At 41.5% G+C, this 15,677-nt stretch overlaps 1 protein-coding gene across 2 annotated transcripts; it reads left to right on the top strand.

Moving 5' to 3' along the window:
- The first annotated feature begins 7,595 nt into the window (after positions 1-7,595).
- Positions 7,596-10,950, top strand: LOC101862681 (apolipoprotein D). Of its 2 annotated transcripts, XM_005108204.2 has the most exons (5): positions 7,596-8,125; positions 8,760-8,896; positions 9,236-9,336; positions 9,893-10,003; positions 10,403-10,950. In XM_005108204.2, the coding sequence occupies exons 1-5, from the start codon at positions 7,976-7,978 to the stop codon at positions 10,537-10,539; spliced, it is 636 nt and encodes a 211-aa protein (XP_005108261.1). In that variant the 5' UTR covers positions 7,596-7,975; the 3' UTR covers positions 10,540-10,950. The 2 variants fall into 2 exon arrangements, with proteins under 2 accessions (XP_005108261.1, XP_012943461.1); XM_013088007.1 differs by lacking the exon at positions 7,596-8,125 and having other exon boundaries at positions 8,456-8,896.
- The last annotated feature ends 4,727 nt before the right edge of the window (positions 10,951-15,677 follow it).

The raw sequence follows: 15,677 nt of genomic DNA on the forward strand, positions 1-15,677 counted from the left end.
TCTCTCTCTCTCTCTCTCTCTCTTTCAATCCTTCTTTCTCTTTCAAACTCTTTGGTTTGATTTCTTCTGTCTGATACATATTTTACGTCATATCTATCACAGAGCTCTTGACAAGAAAGAAAAGTCTTTGAGAATCTGAACATGTCATATTATTATCATTCCTTATTGCTGCCACGATATTATTGCCAGTGCCTAAACTGACAGGAACAACATTAAATATGCGTTGAAAAAAAAAAATAAGAACTACACAAGACGCGTACAATATGAGAAACTTACAGTTAATACATTTTGAACTCCGCTTCAAAGAGGAGAGTGTTAAAAAGTGGATACATAGTACAAAATAGTTCGATAATATTGGTTTCAAATGGATTCGGTTTGAGACAAAAGGACAGACATGAGATTTATGCTACAGGACAGTCAGCTTGGTTCACAGATTTGAAGTATCTCGTTCTGACGCCAGCAGCTTGGAGGTTGCTTTTGATGGCGTTCAGGTTAGCAGGGGCTACCCCTCTGTCTCTGGTCAGGATCCACGCAAACTCTGGAATTTAGAAAAGGAATACATGAAGAATTTGGTAATGGTTTATGCGTAAAACGTGCACGGTTTTGTCTATTTTCCTCCAAGCAAAATGTAACAACATGTACTTTACAGTATTACTGCAAGACTGCATGTAGTTTAATGGTTTGATTTCACAGAGACTCTGAGTTAACCTTGCTATTTCAAGACGGATGCAGATCACAAGAGACTTGTAAAAGTGTTTTGATGAACGACCCGGAGTGGTAAAATCCCTTACTACAGTGAAAATAGAAACAGTTTAAACCCATGCCAAGATGCTTTTGAGTGTGGAAAGAGTTCACTGCTTCCTACTCCATATCATTATAGGTAGTATCTTAGGTATAAATGGCTACAATGGTTGAAAAGGGCTGTAAAGATCAAACTCAAACAAGCAAGCTGTTGTCTACTTACGGATATTTACAGGCAGTCCAGGCAGGTCGAAACAAGAGAAGACAACCGCGTAGCTGTCGTAGTCCGTCTCCACGATGTAGTAGTTGGGCTCATTGCCACCAATACCGTCAACTGGAACAGTTCAGGGGAAATTTGGTTATACACACTATGGTATGATAGTAATCATGGTACAAGCTTAGGGCTACTACAAATTCCATACGGTCATTAATGAGGGAAGATATCCGAAACAAATGCATGTCTCTCACAGAAGAGAGCCAAAAGTGTGGAGGGCCTTGAAAATTCTCCAAAGTTTCCAAGTTCAAGAAGGCCCAACTAGAGATTTGAACCAAAGTCATCAACTTCAAAGTCCAGCATGATGCTAACTGATTTATGTTCACTTTCGTATGAAGTCCTCCCTCGTAATAAATATCTATTGACACTGACAAAACATACAAACAATAGGAAAAGAACATTATGGATCCTGTTGTTAAGATTTTTGCAGAAATTCCATACCTACTTTTCAGTAACAGATAATGCTATCATGACTTTGGCCTAAGAGTTTATTCATATTCCATAAATCATTTTGATACGCCATAATATGTTGGTATGATATTGAATTTTTTTTCTAGTTAACTTTTCCAAGTTTCCATAACAGCATTTGGAAAAGGAGACAATAACTGCCTAGTGAATCTCCGACAGAGAAGGTGAGGAGAAAACTTACTTTGTGAGAAGGACACTTTGAGCTCGGCGGGGGAAGCAGGGTCCGGTGTGGTAGCGTCACCGTTGATGGAGGCCGGCCGGCTGAAGATAGTACGTCCGAACCTGGTGGGGTGGGACAGAGGGGACTGGTGAGTTTGTTCTTCTTTTGACTAAATGGGAGTATGATGTGTGCAAGTGTCTGTACGTATGTAGTAATTGCACATGTGCTGGCGTTGGAGCTGACAATGCTGTAGCAGTATACTAATGACCGAGACAACAACTATCCGGCAATAGGACAAATGTTGCTTCTACATAAAGACGTGCGGTCTTTTTCTTTCTTCAAGTGCCAGAACTGACACACCCACACACATACATACACACACACACACACACACACACACACACACACACACACACACACACACACACACACATCCTTAATCATGGTTCGCAACTCATTTTTCTTCTCAGATGCTCTTTTAACAATAATAACCCATAATGCCCAGGTATATCCCCTTCACCTGTCTGTTCAGTTTCTTAAGACAAGCTTTCCTAGGTCAACCTGTGCCTATATCATTATTTATTAAAATTTGCTCTTTACAATTTGTCCTTTAGTCAGCACTTATAATGTCAAACTTGGCTGACCTCCGAAGTAATCCATCTTTTTTCCCAATCTACAATAATGTATTCTATATACTCTACTCACAGCTTAAATGTCCTGGTGCCGGCGTTGAGAACACTGATGGTCTGGTCAGGGTTCAGGCCGTACTCGGCTCTCACACAGTCCATGCCCGCCTCGAACCAGTTGTCAAAGCGCTCGTACTCGTACCAGGTGCCCAGGTACTGGAGGGGAGGGGGGAGGGGGGAAGGAGGGGGGAAGGAGGGGGGAGGGTAATTAAAGTAAAGTACGTGAGGCAACAGAGACAAAAAGGTGGTGGTGGTGAGTGTTGGAGGGTGGGAGTAGGAAAGAGACGAAAGATGATGGGCGATGTACTTTCCACACATACAACGATTGAGGAAATGTTCACTGTGCTGAGAGTTGGCTACGCTTATTGTAGGGCATTGGTGCTATTATGTTGTAAGTGTAATTGTTATTGTATGTGGTGCAGCTGATTTTTAAATGTCTTGTTAACGAGTAATATTGTGCCGTTGATGATGAAAAGACGAGGATGTTGATGATGAGAGACAGGGAAACAAAAGAAAAAGAAAAGAATAGAGACAGATAGAGATGTTATTGAAACCTAAGTTATCTTATCTTATCTAGCTTCCAGAAAGACTACTTTTCTCTAAAAAACAGATTTGCATTATATTATTATTACTATCAATATATGTTGTACCACCAAAAAGAGACAAAACGATCAGACCACATTTAGTGCCCTGCAACTAGAGACAAATCTAACAACGTCATAAACAGACAATTGCACATACTCCACACAGAACAAAAACATGCCACATATTATTATGTTGCTGGTTGCCACATACCCGACTGGGGTCAAAAGCAGCCTGAGTCCCCGTAGCAGGACATCTTCCCGGACGGAGGACGACCCCTTGGGCTGCTGCAGACGACAGAAGAGTGGAGAGTAGCACCAGCACTGCAGACGACACGGCGCTTGTCATTTTCAAGGAAGACATCGTGGGGAAGATTAACTTGGAGCTAGACACGAGAACAATGTGCTCAGGGGTAGTTCTTTCTTCTTAGGTTGTTGTAGTTACTTTCGTGAAGAGTGGAGACGGTCTGGTAAAATGAGAAGGGTTGTTCTGTTTCTGAGTTGTTTCTGCTTGATCACCAGAAGTCGGAGATGCTGTGTCTGTGGAGTCGCCGAGTTTATATAGCGCTCTGGACGTGATGACGTCCGGCGCAATCTATGTAAAACTCGTGTCATTGTTTTTCCACCGGCGTAAAAAAATATCCTTGAACTGTATCCGCTGTCCATTCATAACAACTCATAGAATAGCAGGCTCTCAAAACCACAGTTGCATACCTTGTTCGACGGTGACCCGTCTGACGTCACTGCCGACTAACGGCATCACGTGACCGGGCACGGGCGGGACATCGCAGCAGGTAGCAAAGGTCACAAACTGTCATTTCCCTTGCGTCCACGACAGCTTTGGGGGATTCTGGTCTATCTTTGTCGTCCTCTGTAAGACACTCGGTTCTTGTTTTTTGCTGGAGTATAGAAGAGAAAGTTCCAGTTTTCCTTCGCTGTCTGTCCGTCTGTCTGTCTGTCTGTCTGTCTGTCTGTCTGTCGCTCTCTCTCTCTCTCTCTCTCTCTCTCTCTCTCTCTCTCTCTCTCTCTCTCTCTCTCTCTCTCTCTCTCTCTCCTTCTCCCCCCACCCCCCTCTCTCTGTTATTCAGTGCAAACTGCTGTCTGTGTACACCCTGGCCCAAGCTGTAACCAGTAAAGACCAATCTTGACAAACTTCTACATCTCGGAGAGCACACACACACACATGCCTAATCACCCGACTGACGTACTATTAGTTATCCACGAAGAGTAATTAGGATGTTGACCTGCTAAGAATAATATTCTAATCAGAGATAGAGTTATTTTCTTTTATCTCTTCGTTGTTTTCTGTGTTAGGTGGGGGGAGGGGGGGGGGGGGGGGCGGGGTTATGCTTTGTCTGTTTGCATTTTGTTTGTTTGTCTCGGGTTTGTTTTATTTTGCTTGTTTGTTTCGTTGTTGCTGGGGTTTTTTGTTTTTGTTTGAGACAACTTTCCCCTACATTCGAACCAGTGACCTACTTTGAATCAATCGATAATCACCAACAGGCACTTTGTCGGGTTTATAAAATGATGTCAGTTTGGTGACACACGTGGCATGGAATGGCCCTGTTAAAGACCCTTTCGTTATGTATTTAAAATGATATCATTTTGGTGAAACATGTGCCATGGAATTGCCTTATTGTGATTTCTTCAAAACTGATCAGGCAAGTCATTCGTTAGATAATTGTCTTACTTTCCTTAATGTTTGCATTATTCATTACGACAGCATGAGCTTAGACCTACTTTATATTCTCTTCCAGATAGGTTGTACCCAACGACCCCAAACGAGATTCTTCCTATTCTGTTGTTTAATTCTTTGAGAACGAAGCAAACGCATTTGTCCGACCAACAACAAAAGACATGTTGCTGGACATTTCCAAACATTATACACAAATTAGTCCCATGAATGTGCATGTATGTAACAGTATGTCTTTTTAAAGCTTCAGATATATAAAACTGAATTGAAAAGTCTGTAAGAATAGGAGAGTTCTTTTTCAAAGAAAATGTACTGTACTTCAAAACAGAGAGTCCTTAAGTGAAGAGTTAACAAAGTCTCACCTCTACCGGAGAATAGCCAGAATAAGTTGGAAAACAAAAGAGACCAAAAAAAAAAAAAAAGAGGTGTGTCAGATTCTACACACAAGACATATCCTGCTGAGGAGAATAACTTTTAGAAAAATACAAAACTATGGCCATTTAAGAAAGACACGAGACCATTGTGAAAGAAGTGCTTGGAGGCTTGGAGGAAAGGTGTGGGACAGAAGAGCTAGGGGAAGGCAAAGAATAACATGAATGAACAACATAAGAACATGGACTGGACTGGGTACAGCAGAATATTGTGCAACAGCAGCTCGCGACCGTGAAAGGTGGAGGGTCATTACACGTCAACCTTTGGGTCAGAGATGACACCTCCAGGCATCCAGGTAAAGTCTCACCAGTACCCAGGCCCTGACGACAAACGTTGTGTTGTTAGTCTAGCAATTTGCGTGTTCAAATTTGTGAGTCTGATCTGCGATTTTCGAGCTGCTACTGTGCCTTACTGTCTCATGAAAGACTTTGTGTGTGTGTATGTGTGTGTGTGTGTGTTGTGTGTGTGTGTGTGTGTGTGTGTGTGTGTGTGTGTGTGTGTGTGTAAAAGAGAGAGAGTAAGAGAGAGAGACAGAGAGAGAGAGAGAGAGAGAGAGAGAGAGGAGGAGGAGGAGGGGGTGGTATAGAGTTATTTCAGACTTAAAAGACTTACAAAGCATAAAAGCTTACAATACCGTTAAACAAGAAATTAACAACTTGGGCAAAGAGAATGAGGGAACACTCTTTGGATCGCACATATTAAAAGTGGCGTGCTCATATGACCGTATCCAGTTGCGAGCGCCGTAAAACACTTACAAAAACAACACAAAAAACAAACAACAAAACAAAAACAACCCCCCCCAAAAAAAAAACACACAAAAAAACAACAACTTTGAAAAGCGTACAATCCGCCAGTGTACTAATGAACACTGTTTTGTGACACCTCTACATTATTCCGGTACAAATTCCTATTACTGTTACCATTACTGATCCCAAAATCCACGAGGATCGTAGGGGTGCTGTATGACAGAGAGCCTCGTCAGATACCTACGCTTTTCTCGGTTTTTGCGAGTGCCTGAGTTTGGGCGAAGTTAGTGTGTGTGTGTGTGTGTGTCTGTCTGTCTGTCTCTGTGTGTGTGAGAGAGAGAGAGAGAGGGAGAGAGGGAGAGAGGGAGAGAGGGAGAGAGGGAGAGAGGGAGGGAGAGCGAGCGAGAGAGAGAGAGAGAGGGGAGAGAGGGAAAGAGAGAGAGACGGGGCGAAAGAGATAAAGGGAGAGAGAGAAGGAGAGAGAGAAATAAAGGAAGAGAGAGAGAGAGAGAGAGAGAGAGAGTGAGAGAGAGAGAGAGAGAGAGAGAAGGGGGGGGGGGGCGAGCGAGCGAACTAGCGAGAGAGCAAAGAGAGATAGTGAACAGCGCCCACATCCTGTACAAGTACGGTATACAATTTTCCTGCATAATTAAGATTACTATCAAGACATCAACACAACGAGCATCATCAAACCACAGATAATGCTGTGACGTTGTTGAATAACATGATGATAGCAATTGGGGAAAACCCACTGTCTTGTAGGGTCGTCCAGTGCAATGATAGCCTAATGTATGTCGAACAGCGTTGTTTACGAAGTAGGTCTCTGATGAGATCATGAATTATGTAAAGAGCAAGGACTGGCAGATGAACAAAACTGAACAAATTAATGACTGGCTTTAGCAGTTAGTTATGTAGAAATCGCAATAGAAAAAGGTGTTTGGCGATTGGACACTGTGCTTATTGAGACCAGGGGGAAGCAAAGACAGCACGACAAGATGTTAACTCACACTCACCCCCCCCCCTCCAGAGCAAACAAACAGATAAACAAACAATAAAAAACCACACAACTTAATCCAAACAAAAGAAAGACGATGAAAATTCCCCCAACTGCAGGACACATGAACAGCAGCACCAGCAGCAACAAAAGAAGTAACAGTAACAACGATAACATAACATTAACATCAACATAGCAAAATACGTTTAGTGATTAAAAGGGAAAAACAATTGTTCACTCGTACATCTTTCTTTGTCGGGCATTTTTTTTTCTTCTTCTGACAATGGCGTGCAAGGTCCAAAAGTCCTGAATGTACACACCTAGCTGCTGTGCTTGTAAAGGCGACAAGAAATCAACAAAGGTGTACGAAGAAGCGAAAAGGAAAGAAAAGTAGAGAAAGAGAAAGAGAATGATACACGCATCACACACACACACACACACACGCACACACACACACACACACACACGCACACACACACACACACACACACACACACACACACACACACACACACACACACACAGAGAGAGAGAGAGAGAGAGAGAGAGAGAGAGAGAGAGAGAGAGAGAGAGAGAGAGAGGAAGGCGGGGGGGGGGGGGGGGGGAGGGGGGTGAGAGCTATACAGAAGCCCGAAGAAAACTAGAACTCTCTTTTCTACGTAACAGCTAAAAAAAGAACAACGGTCTCTTGCCGAGGAAGATAAAAAATATCCACCAAACGAAGAGCAGACGAGAGGGATACTTTCTGACTTTTGACCTTTGCTACCTGTGGCGAAGCCCCGTGTCTGGTCACGCGACACCCTAAGTCGGTGGTGACGTCAGACAGGTCATCGCCCCGAAAGTACGCAGCTCTGGTTTTAAGAGACCCCGCTATTCCCAGTGCTGTTAAGAATGGACAGTGGATACAGTTCAATGATTTTTTTTACGCCGGTGGAAAAACAATGGCGCGAGTTTTACGTAAATTACGCCAAACGTCATCACGTTCAGAGCGCTATATAAACTCGGCGACTCCACAGACACAGCATCTCCGACTTCTGGTGATCAAGCAGAAACAACTCAGAAACAGAACAACCCTTCTCATTTTACCAGACCGTCTCCACTCTTCACGAAAGCAACTACAACAGCAACAGCCCAAGAAGAAAGAAGTTTATCTGAGCACATTGATATCTAGTGTCTAGCTCCAAGTCAATCGTCCCCACGATGTCTTCCTTGAAACTAACAAGCGCCGTGTCGTCTGCAGTACTGGTGCTACTCTCCACTCTTCTATCGTCTGCAGCAGCCCAAGGGGTCGTCCTCCGTCCGGGAAGATGTCCTGCTACGGGGACTCAGGCTGCTTTTGACCCCAGTCGGGTATGTGGCAACCAGCAACATAATAATATGTGGCATGTTTTTGTTCTGTGTGGAGCATGTGCAATTGTCTGTCTATGACGTTGTCGCATTTGTCTCTAGTTGCAGGGCGCTTAATGCAGTCTGCTCGTTTTGTCTCTTTTTGGTGGTACAACGCGTATATTGATAATAATAATAATAATATAATGCAAATCTGTTCTTAGAGAAAAGTAATCTTTCTGGAAGCTAAATAAGATAAGACTTAGGTTTCAATAACATCTCATCCAGTCTCTATTCTTTTCTTTTTCTTTCGTCTCTTTGTCTCTCGTCATCATCATCATCCTCGTCTTTTCATCATCAACAACACAACCATACTCGTTAACAAGACATTTAAAAATCAGCGACACCACATACAATAACAATTACAACTACAACATAATAGCACCAATGCCTTACAATAAGCGTAGCCTACTCTCAGCACAGTGAACATTACCTCACTCGTTGTATGTGTGGAAAGTACATCGCCCATCATCTTTCGTCTCTTTCCTACACCCACCCTCCAACACTCACCACCACCACCTTTTTGTCTCTGTTGCCTCTCGTACTTTACTTTTCATTAACTCCTCACCCCCCTCCTTTTCCCCCTCTTCCCCTCCAGTACCTGGGTACCTGGTACGAGTACGAGCGCTTCGACAATTGGTTCGAGGCGGGCATGGACTGTGTGAGAGCCGAGTACGGTCTGAACCCTGACCAGACCATCAGTGTTCTCAACGCCGGCACCAGGACCTTTAAGCTGTGAGTATAGTATATAGAATACATTATTGTAGATTAGGAAACAGATGGATTACTTCGGAGGTCAGCCAAATTTGACAATATAAGTGCCGACATACTGACAAATTGTAAAGAGCAAATTTTAATAAATAATGATATAGGCTCAGGTCGTCTTTATGTAGAAGCAACATGTCCTGTTTCCAGATAGCTGTTGTCTCGGTCATTAGTATACTGCTATAGTATTGTCAACTTCAATTCAAGTACATTTACTACATACGTAGAAACACCTGCACACACAATACTGCCATTTAGTGAGGTTAAGAAAGAACAAACTCACCAGTCCCCTCTGTCCCACCCCACCAGGTTCGGACGTACTATCTTCAGCCGGCCGGCCTCCATCAACGGTGACGCTACCACACCGGACCCTGCTTCCCCCGCCCAGCTCAAAGTGTCCTTCTCACAATGTAAGTTTTCTCCACCTTCCAGATGATGTTTTGGAAACTTGGAAAAGTTGATTAGCCAAAAAATTCAGCATCATATCAACATAATAATATTATTATTGTGGCTTATCAAAATGATTTAAGGAATATAAATAAACTCATAAGCCGGAGTCATTACATAATTATTTGGTACATGTAGGTGAGGAATTTCTGCAAAAATTATAACAACAGCATCCATAATGTTCTTTTCCTATTGTTTGTGTGCTTTGTTCGTGTCAATAGATATTTATTACGAGAGAGGACTTCATACGAAAGTAGACTTAAATCAGTTAGCATCATGCTGGACTTTGAAGTTGATGACTTTGGTTCAAATCTCTATTTGGGCCTTCTTGAACTTGGAAAGTTTGGAGAGTTGTCAAGGCCCTCCACACTTTTGGCTCTCTTCTGTAAGAAATATACATTTGATTCGGAGATCTTCCCTCTTTAATGACCGTGTGAAATGTATAGCAGCCCTAAGCTTGTACCATTATTACTATCATACCATAGTGTGTATAACCAAATTTCCCCTGCACTGTTCCAGTTGACGTTATTGGTGGTAATGAGCCTAACTACTACATCGTGGAGACGGACTACGACAACTACGCGGTTGTCTTCTCTTGTTTTAACCTGCCTGGACTGCCTGTGAATATCCGTAAGTAGACAACAGCTTGTTTGTTTAAGATTTTGATTTTATACTCCTTTCCAACCAGTATAGGTCTTTTAATTAAGATAATACCTGTTGTGGTATGGAGTAGGAAGCATGAAATCTTTTCACACTCAAAAGCATCTTGGCATGGGTTTAAATTGTTTACAACTCCGGGTCGTTCATCAAAACACGTTTACAAGTCTCTTGTGATCTGCATCCGTCTTGAAATAACAAGATTAACTCAGAGTCTCTGTGAAATCACACCATTAAACTACATGCAGTCTTGCAGTAATACTGTAAAGTACATGTTGTTACATTTTGCTTGGAGGAAAATTGACAAAACCGTGCATGTTTTACGCATAAACCATTACCAACTTCTTCATTTATTCCTTTTCTAAATTCCAGAGTTTGCGTGGATCCTGACAAGAGACAGAGGGGTAGCCCCTGCTAACCTGAACGCCATCAAAAGCAACCTCCAAGCTGCTGGCGTCAGAACGAAATACTTCAAATCTGTGAACCAAGCTGATTGCCCTGTAGTATAAATCTCATTTCTGTTCTTTTGTCTCAAACCGAATCCATTTGAGACCAATATTGTCGAACTATTATGTACTATGTATCCACTTTTTTACACTCTCCCCTTGGAAGCGGAGTACAAAATGTATTAACTGTAGGTTATTCATGTATACGCTTCTCATGTAGTTCTTATTTTTTTTCAACGTGTTGTTCTTGTCAGTTTGGGCACTGGCAATAATACAGTGGCAGCAATCAGGAATGATATGACTATAACATGTTCAGATTTTGGGGTGACTTTTCTTTCTTGTCAAGAGCTCTGTGATAAATATAATATAAAAATATATACCTGACAGAGTGAAGCAGACCAAAGAGTTTAGAAGAGAAAGAAGGATTTAAAGAGAGAGAGAGAGAGAGAGAGAGAGAGAGAGAGAGAGAGAGAGAGAGAGAGAGAGAGAGAGAGAGAGAGAGAGAGAGAGAACGTTTTTATGACTCGAACAGGCAGCATGATCTGTACTTCTACTTTTTATAACAAACGTAATAAACTTGCTTTACAAAAGTACTTTATGTCTCCATGTTTCATTTTTGCTTTCTGAGGACAAAACTCAAACCATTAAGTCAATTTTGACTTTGGAACATCTATACTTTCTTCAACAAAAATTAAACACTTACTGACAACTTAATGATATGACCTTATATATTTTCAAATTAAGAAATTAAAGGTGAACCTCGAGCTGAGTAAGTGTACAGCCAGACTATGATGCGGATGGCCCAGGTTCAGCTTCGATACTGCGCCCTCTGGGGTTACGGTTGATCAGGAATGTTCCTTATTCTACGGCCTCTTGTATCTGTTCTATAGAAGAAGACGTGAAATAGGAAGTCCCACCTCACTGATGGCAGTTTAGGGTTGAAAGTTGTTATACCCACACAATAATACAGTACACAAATACGTGGATAACCCATATTTGCGTTGACATAATTTATTTATTGATCGTTTATGAGTGCACCACAGCAACTGTTGTCTTTACTTTACTGCAGTCTCCAAATGTCCCACTTTGAGTACATGTGTACAATAATTACGTCGGAACATTGGAAGTAAAATGAAAGCAAGTTAGACTATCATGATCATACTCTGAGCTAAAGGACAGGCCAGTCTTTCGAATTTTGAGTGGTAGTCTTGGATCTTGTTCGTGTTGTTAGGGGCAACGACAGCAAACCCAAATGCATCAATTATTGTCTTATACTACACAACACAACTTCAACTCTACGTGTCTGGGCAAACGGCTTTGCGTTACATGGTATAATGTAAAAGCTTGTTTGTTTGAGTTTATCTGGGTACAGTGGAGCACGTCGAGACAGTATCGGTCACTTCCTCTCCCTAAAAAATAATGAAGATGTTTATTACGCCCCCATCAACATAATTTGGATCGTTTAGGAGGCTGGCTTCCACCCTGTCTGTCAAGATCAATCCAAGCTGAGAAAGACACACTATCCCAAATGAAAAAACCGAGACACTCAACAGAAATTCCCCCCCACTCGGGAATCGAGCTCAGGTCTCCTGTGCGCGACAGCAAAGCACCTACTAAGCGGTACACAATAGACGCCGATATTATTTCTTCTCTGCCTCTTTCACTCTGGTATTGCGTAGTCGATAAACCGCTTGGAAGTTAGAAGGGCTCTGCCGGTCTCTGTTCTGGGCGATTTCCTCTACCTTCAGCCAGCTGTGCGACATAACACTATTTAGATCTTCATCCAGATCTCGTTCCCCATAGTGAATCTATGCTTTCCTCCATTACACCCCCTCCCCCCCCCCAAAAAAAAAACAACAACAAAAAATCAACAAAAACAAAACAACAACTACAACAAATTAAATCAAAATATATTGTTTTAAATCTGGAGTTCCATCTCAGGTTTTGCCTTGTCACTTGGGGACTGGCTTCCTAAGACATAAGAGTGCGCCCAATCCGCTGCCGTCTTCTTATCTTGATCTCAAGCTACTGCGTTGGTGGTTGTCTGGTTCCCCTCTGTAATGCTAGTCATGATAGACTCCAAAAAACACTTCTCACGGTGTTCGGCAGGTGGATTTTCATGATCTTTTTTAGGCAACCTTAGATGAACGATTGTAGTTTGTTTACTATCTGCTTTGTTAGCACTGAAAATCTCAATTGTTCTGCTTGCCGTGATATTTCCTGATCTCCAAACGGATTTAACGGTCATCTGGTGCTTAGAAAAAGTAAGACAAACTGAAACAACAGAGGGACAGAAAAGAAGTTGGACTGACTAGTAGCACCCTTTAACCACTTGCAATAGAAAAACCAGAAAGCCGCAAACAACAAAAGAATAGAACAGAAGAAGCGTCCACTAAATAAGGAAGTTTAGATCTCTAACATTAAAATGGGCACTCTAGGCTGTATAATTCAAACTGCTTAACCCCTTCACCTCTAGGCTCGAGAGCTGAATTATGGAGCAGGTATTGGAGTAAAAGTGCATTCTTGCTTTTCACAAAACTCAGTTTATAGACATTATATTAATTGTAGGCTACTTTTTACTTTGATTTTATATGTTTGGTAACGTCGTTGTCCCCCCTCAATCGACAGCCCAATCACCATCGACACAAAATTGTTGTTTTTTTCATGTAAGCGAAAGTGAGCTGATCTCGCAGAGACGACCTCTATGTTAGGAAAACCCTACCCTGCCCATCACTCACTCTAACCATTATAAAAGAAAATTCCTCAGCCACTCGAGGGATGGGGGAATGATTGGGGGTGGAGGGAGAAGATGGATCAACGCTGGAGGGTGGGGGGAGGATGAGGGACGAGAATAGATGGATGACGAGAGACGAGAAAGGATGGGGGTATTGGTGGGGTTGGGAGGATGTATCTCCGCCCCACCCCCACCCCTTCTTTCCACATTCACACAACGGAAACCAAGCCATAAAGAAACATTTAGTTTTACTAAGTGTTTTACGGCACTTGCAACAAAATAAGGTCATATAAGGGCCGAAGATTAGAGGTGTTACAAGAGAGCAACAAACACAAAAAAGAAGGGGAGATAAAGACGATAGACGTTTGATACGAAGGAAGAAGCAAACCACACCAGAGCACCAGCCAACCACCCACTTATAAAGAAACATGTTCTTTTTCGACGACTTACACAGAGATTTATGAGACACAGGAATGCCCCTCTGTTCACAGTCCAATCAGTAGGGGTTAATGATATAAAACAGATATATTATAGTCAAAGACATTTGGTTCAGCATAGTGACTGAATATTGGTAATTTGTCACAAAAAGGTGACTGAAGGCAACAGTCAAGTGTACATCATATTGGAATTAGATTATTTAGATATCTATGTGCCAGAAATGTAGGGGTGTCAGGTGTAGTAGATAGGTATATTTTGGTTGTGTATATAGAGGTGTCAGGTGTAGTAGATAAGTACATTTTTGTTGTGTATATAGAGGTGTCAGGTGTAGTAGATAGGTACATTTTGGTTGTGTATATAGGGGTGTCAGGAGTACTGGGGAAATACATTTATTAATTTGTGACAATTTTTTTTTCTCTTGCTTTAAAAATTTATTTGTATATTTATTTATGGCTTGTTTGGGGTTTGTTTTTGCTGATAGCATTATGCATCAATTATTCTCCAGTAGCTAAACAGATTTGCTTTCAGAAATCCTGCCAAGTGTCCCTTTTTTATTTCTTGGACGTTTTTAAATTGTATACTCAATCAGGAGTAAATTCATGTATTGAACTCTTTGAGTATCAGGATCTATATAGATGATGTCTGATTTGCCCCTTTGTACAGACAATGTTATAAAAATCATAAGTACGATCAGCAAAAGTTGACGAGCTCATTAATATTTAGGATCATTCATTTATATAGACTTGAACAGTGGGTGGTTGGCGGGTCTTCTGGAGTGGTCAGCTCCTTCTTTTCTGTCAAACATCTATCATCCTATTCCTCCAATTGTTTTGTGTCTGTTACTCTCTTGTGACACCTTCGGCACTTATATGACCTGATACATAATGTTGTGAGTGCCGTATAGTTGTCATTAAAATATTCACTGTTACAGTTTCCTTTGTCCGTTTTCCTTGATAAAAAAAAAAAAAATTAAAGGAAAACAACATAAACATCATCATCATCATCATCATCATCATCATCAACAACAACAACAACAACAACATAAACATCATCATCATCATCATCATCATCATCATCATCATCATCATCACCATCATCATCATCATCATCAACAACAACAACAACACTTCTAATCACGCTTGTAAATCAGGGTTCGGGCCCGTTTACACCATTTTTCCTTTCGCTGTTTGTGCTACAATCCCCATGAAGGAAAGAAATTAGTTTTAGTAGAGGCTTTACGGCGCTCGCAACTGTATAAGGTCATATGAGCGCCAGAAGATTAGAGGTGTTACAAGAGAGTAACAAACATAAAAAAGAAGAAGGGGAGATAAGGATGATAGATGTTTGATAGGAAAGAAGAAGTAAACCACACTAGATCACCCGCCAACCACCCACAAGTAAAGAAAGAAAGACCAAAAAAAGTCAACACTGTAGCAAGGAAACGGAAAGTAAACACTGTATAGGTCATTAGGAGAACCCCAATTATTTATGGTTCAAATAACAAACTAATAAATTTGTTCAGTTGCATACGAATAGTAGGGCACTTGACACCACAGAGTCCTTACTGAATGGCATTTATTTGAAAACATCTTTCCATGTGGTAAATTTATAATGCTTATTGTGCTTTCTGTCGGCCTGTCAGTCCTGAAATAAAAACTTATGAACGCAGACTTTGATAGGACTCTGAAACTACTTTTAGCCGCTGGTTTATAAGTCGTGTCCATTCTGCATCTTTGTCGAAGTGTGGAGTGTGGCAATCGTTCAGACGAGGATGTAATTTTCAACAAGGGAGATTTCAGCATCATCATCAGTTGGAGGAACAGCAACTATAGAAGACTATGTAATGGCGAAAGGAAAAATAAATTATGGGAAAATATCGTACATCTTCTTGAGTGATTTATGTATGAAGATTAAAGTAAAATCAAATGTGAGGACCATAGAACGACAATGTTTTTATTCGTTTTGTTATATTTTAGTTTAACAGTATTGTAAGTCTTTCATGACCTGAAATAACTCTTTACCCCCCCCC

Source organism: Aplysia californica, unplaced genomic scaffold (genome assembly GCF_000002075.1).
Source record: "Aplysia californica isolate F4 #8 unplaced genomic scaffold, AplCal3.0 scaffold00668, whole genome shotgun sequence".
Classification (NCBI taxonomy): Eukaryota; Metazoa; Mollusca; class Gastropoda; order Aplysiida; family Aplysiidae; genus Aplysia; species Aplysia californica.

Bases quoted from the DNA above. Each gene is read 5' to 3' on its own strand.
- LOC101862681 (XM_013088007.1), top strand. From the start codon at position 8,607: ATGTGTGGAAAGTACATCGCCCATCATCTTTCGTCTCTTTCCTACACC. The intron at 8,897-9,235 runs GTGAGTATAGTA...CCACCCCACCAG, and splicing joins GGCACCAGGACCTTTAAGCT to GTTCGGACGTACTATCTTCA. The intron at 10,004-10,402 runs GTAAGTAGACAA...TCTAAATTCCAG, and splicing joins TGGACTGCCTGTGAATATCC to AGTTTGCGTGGATCCTGACA.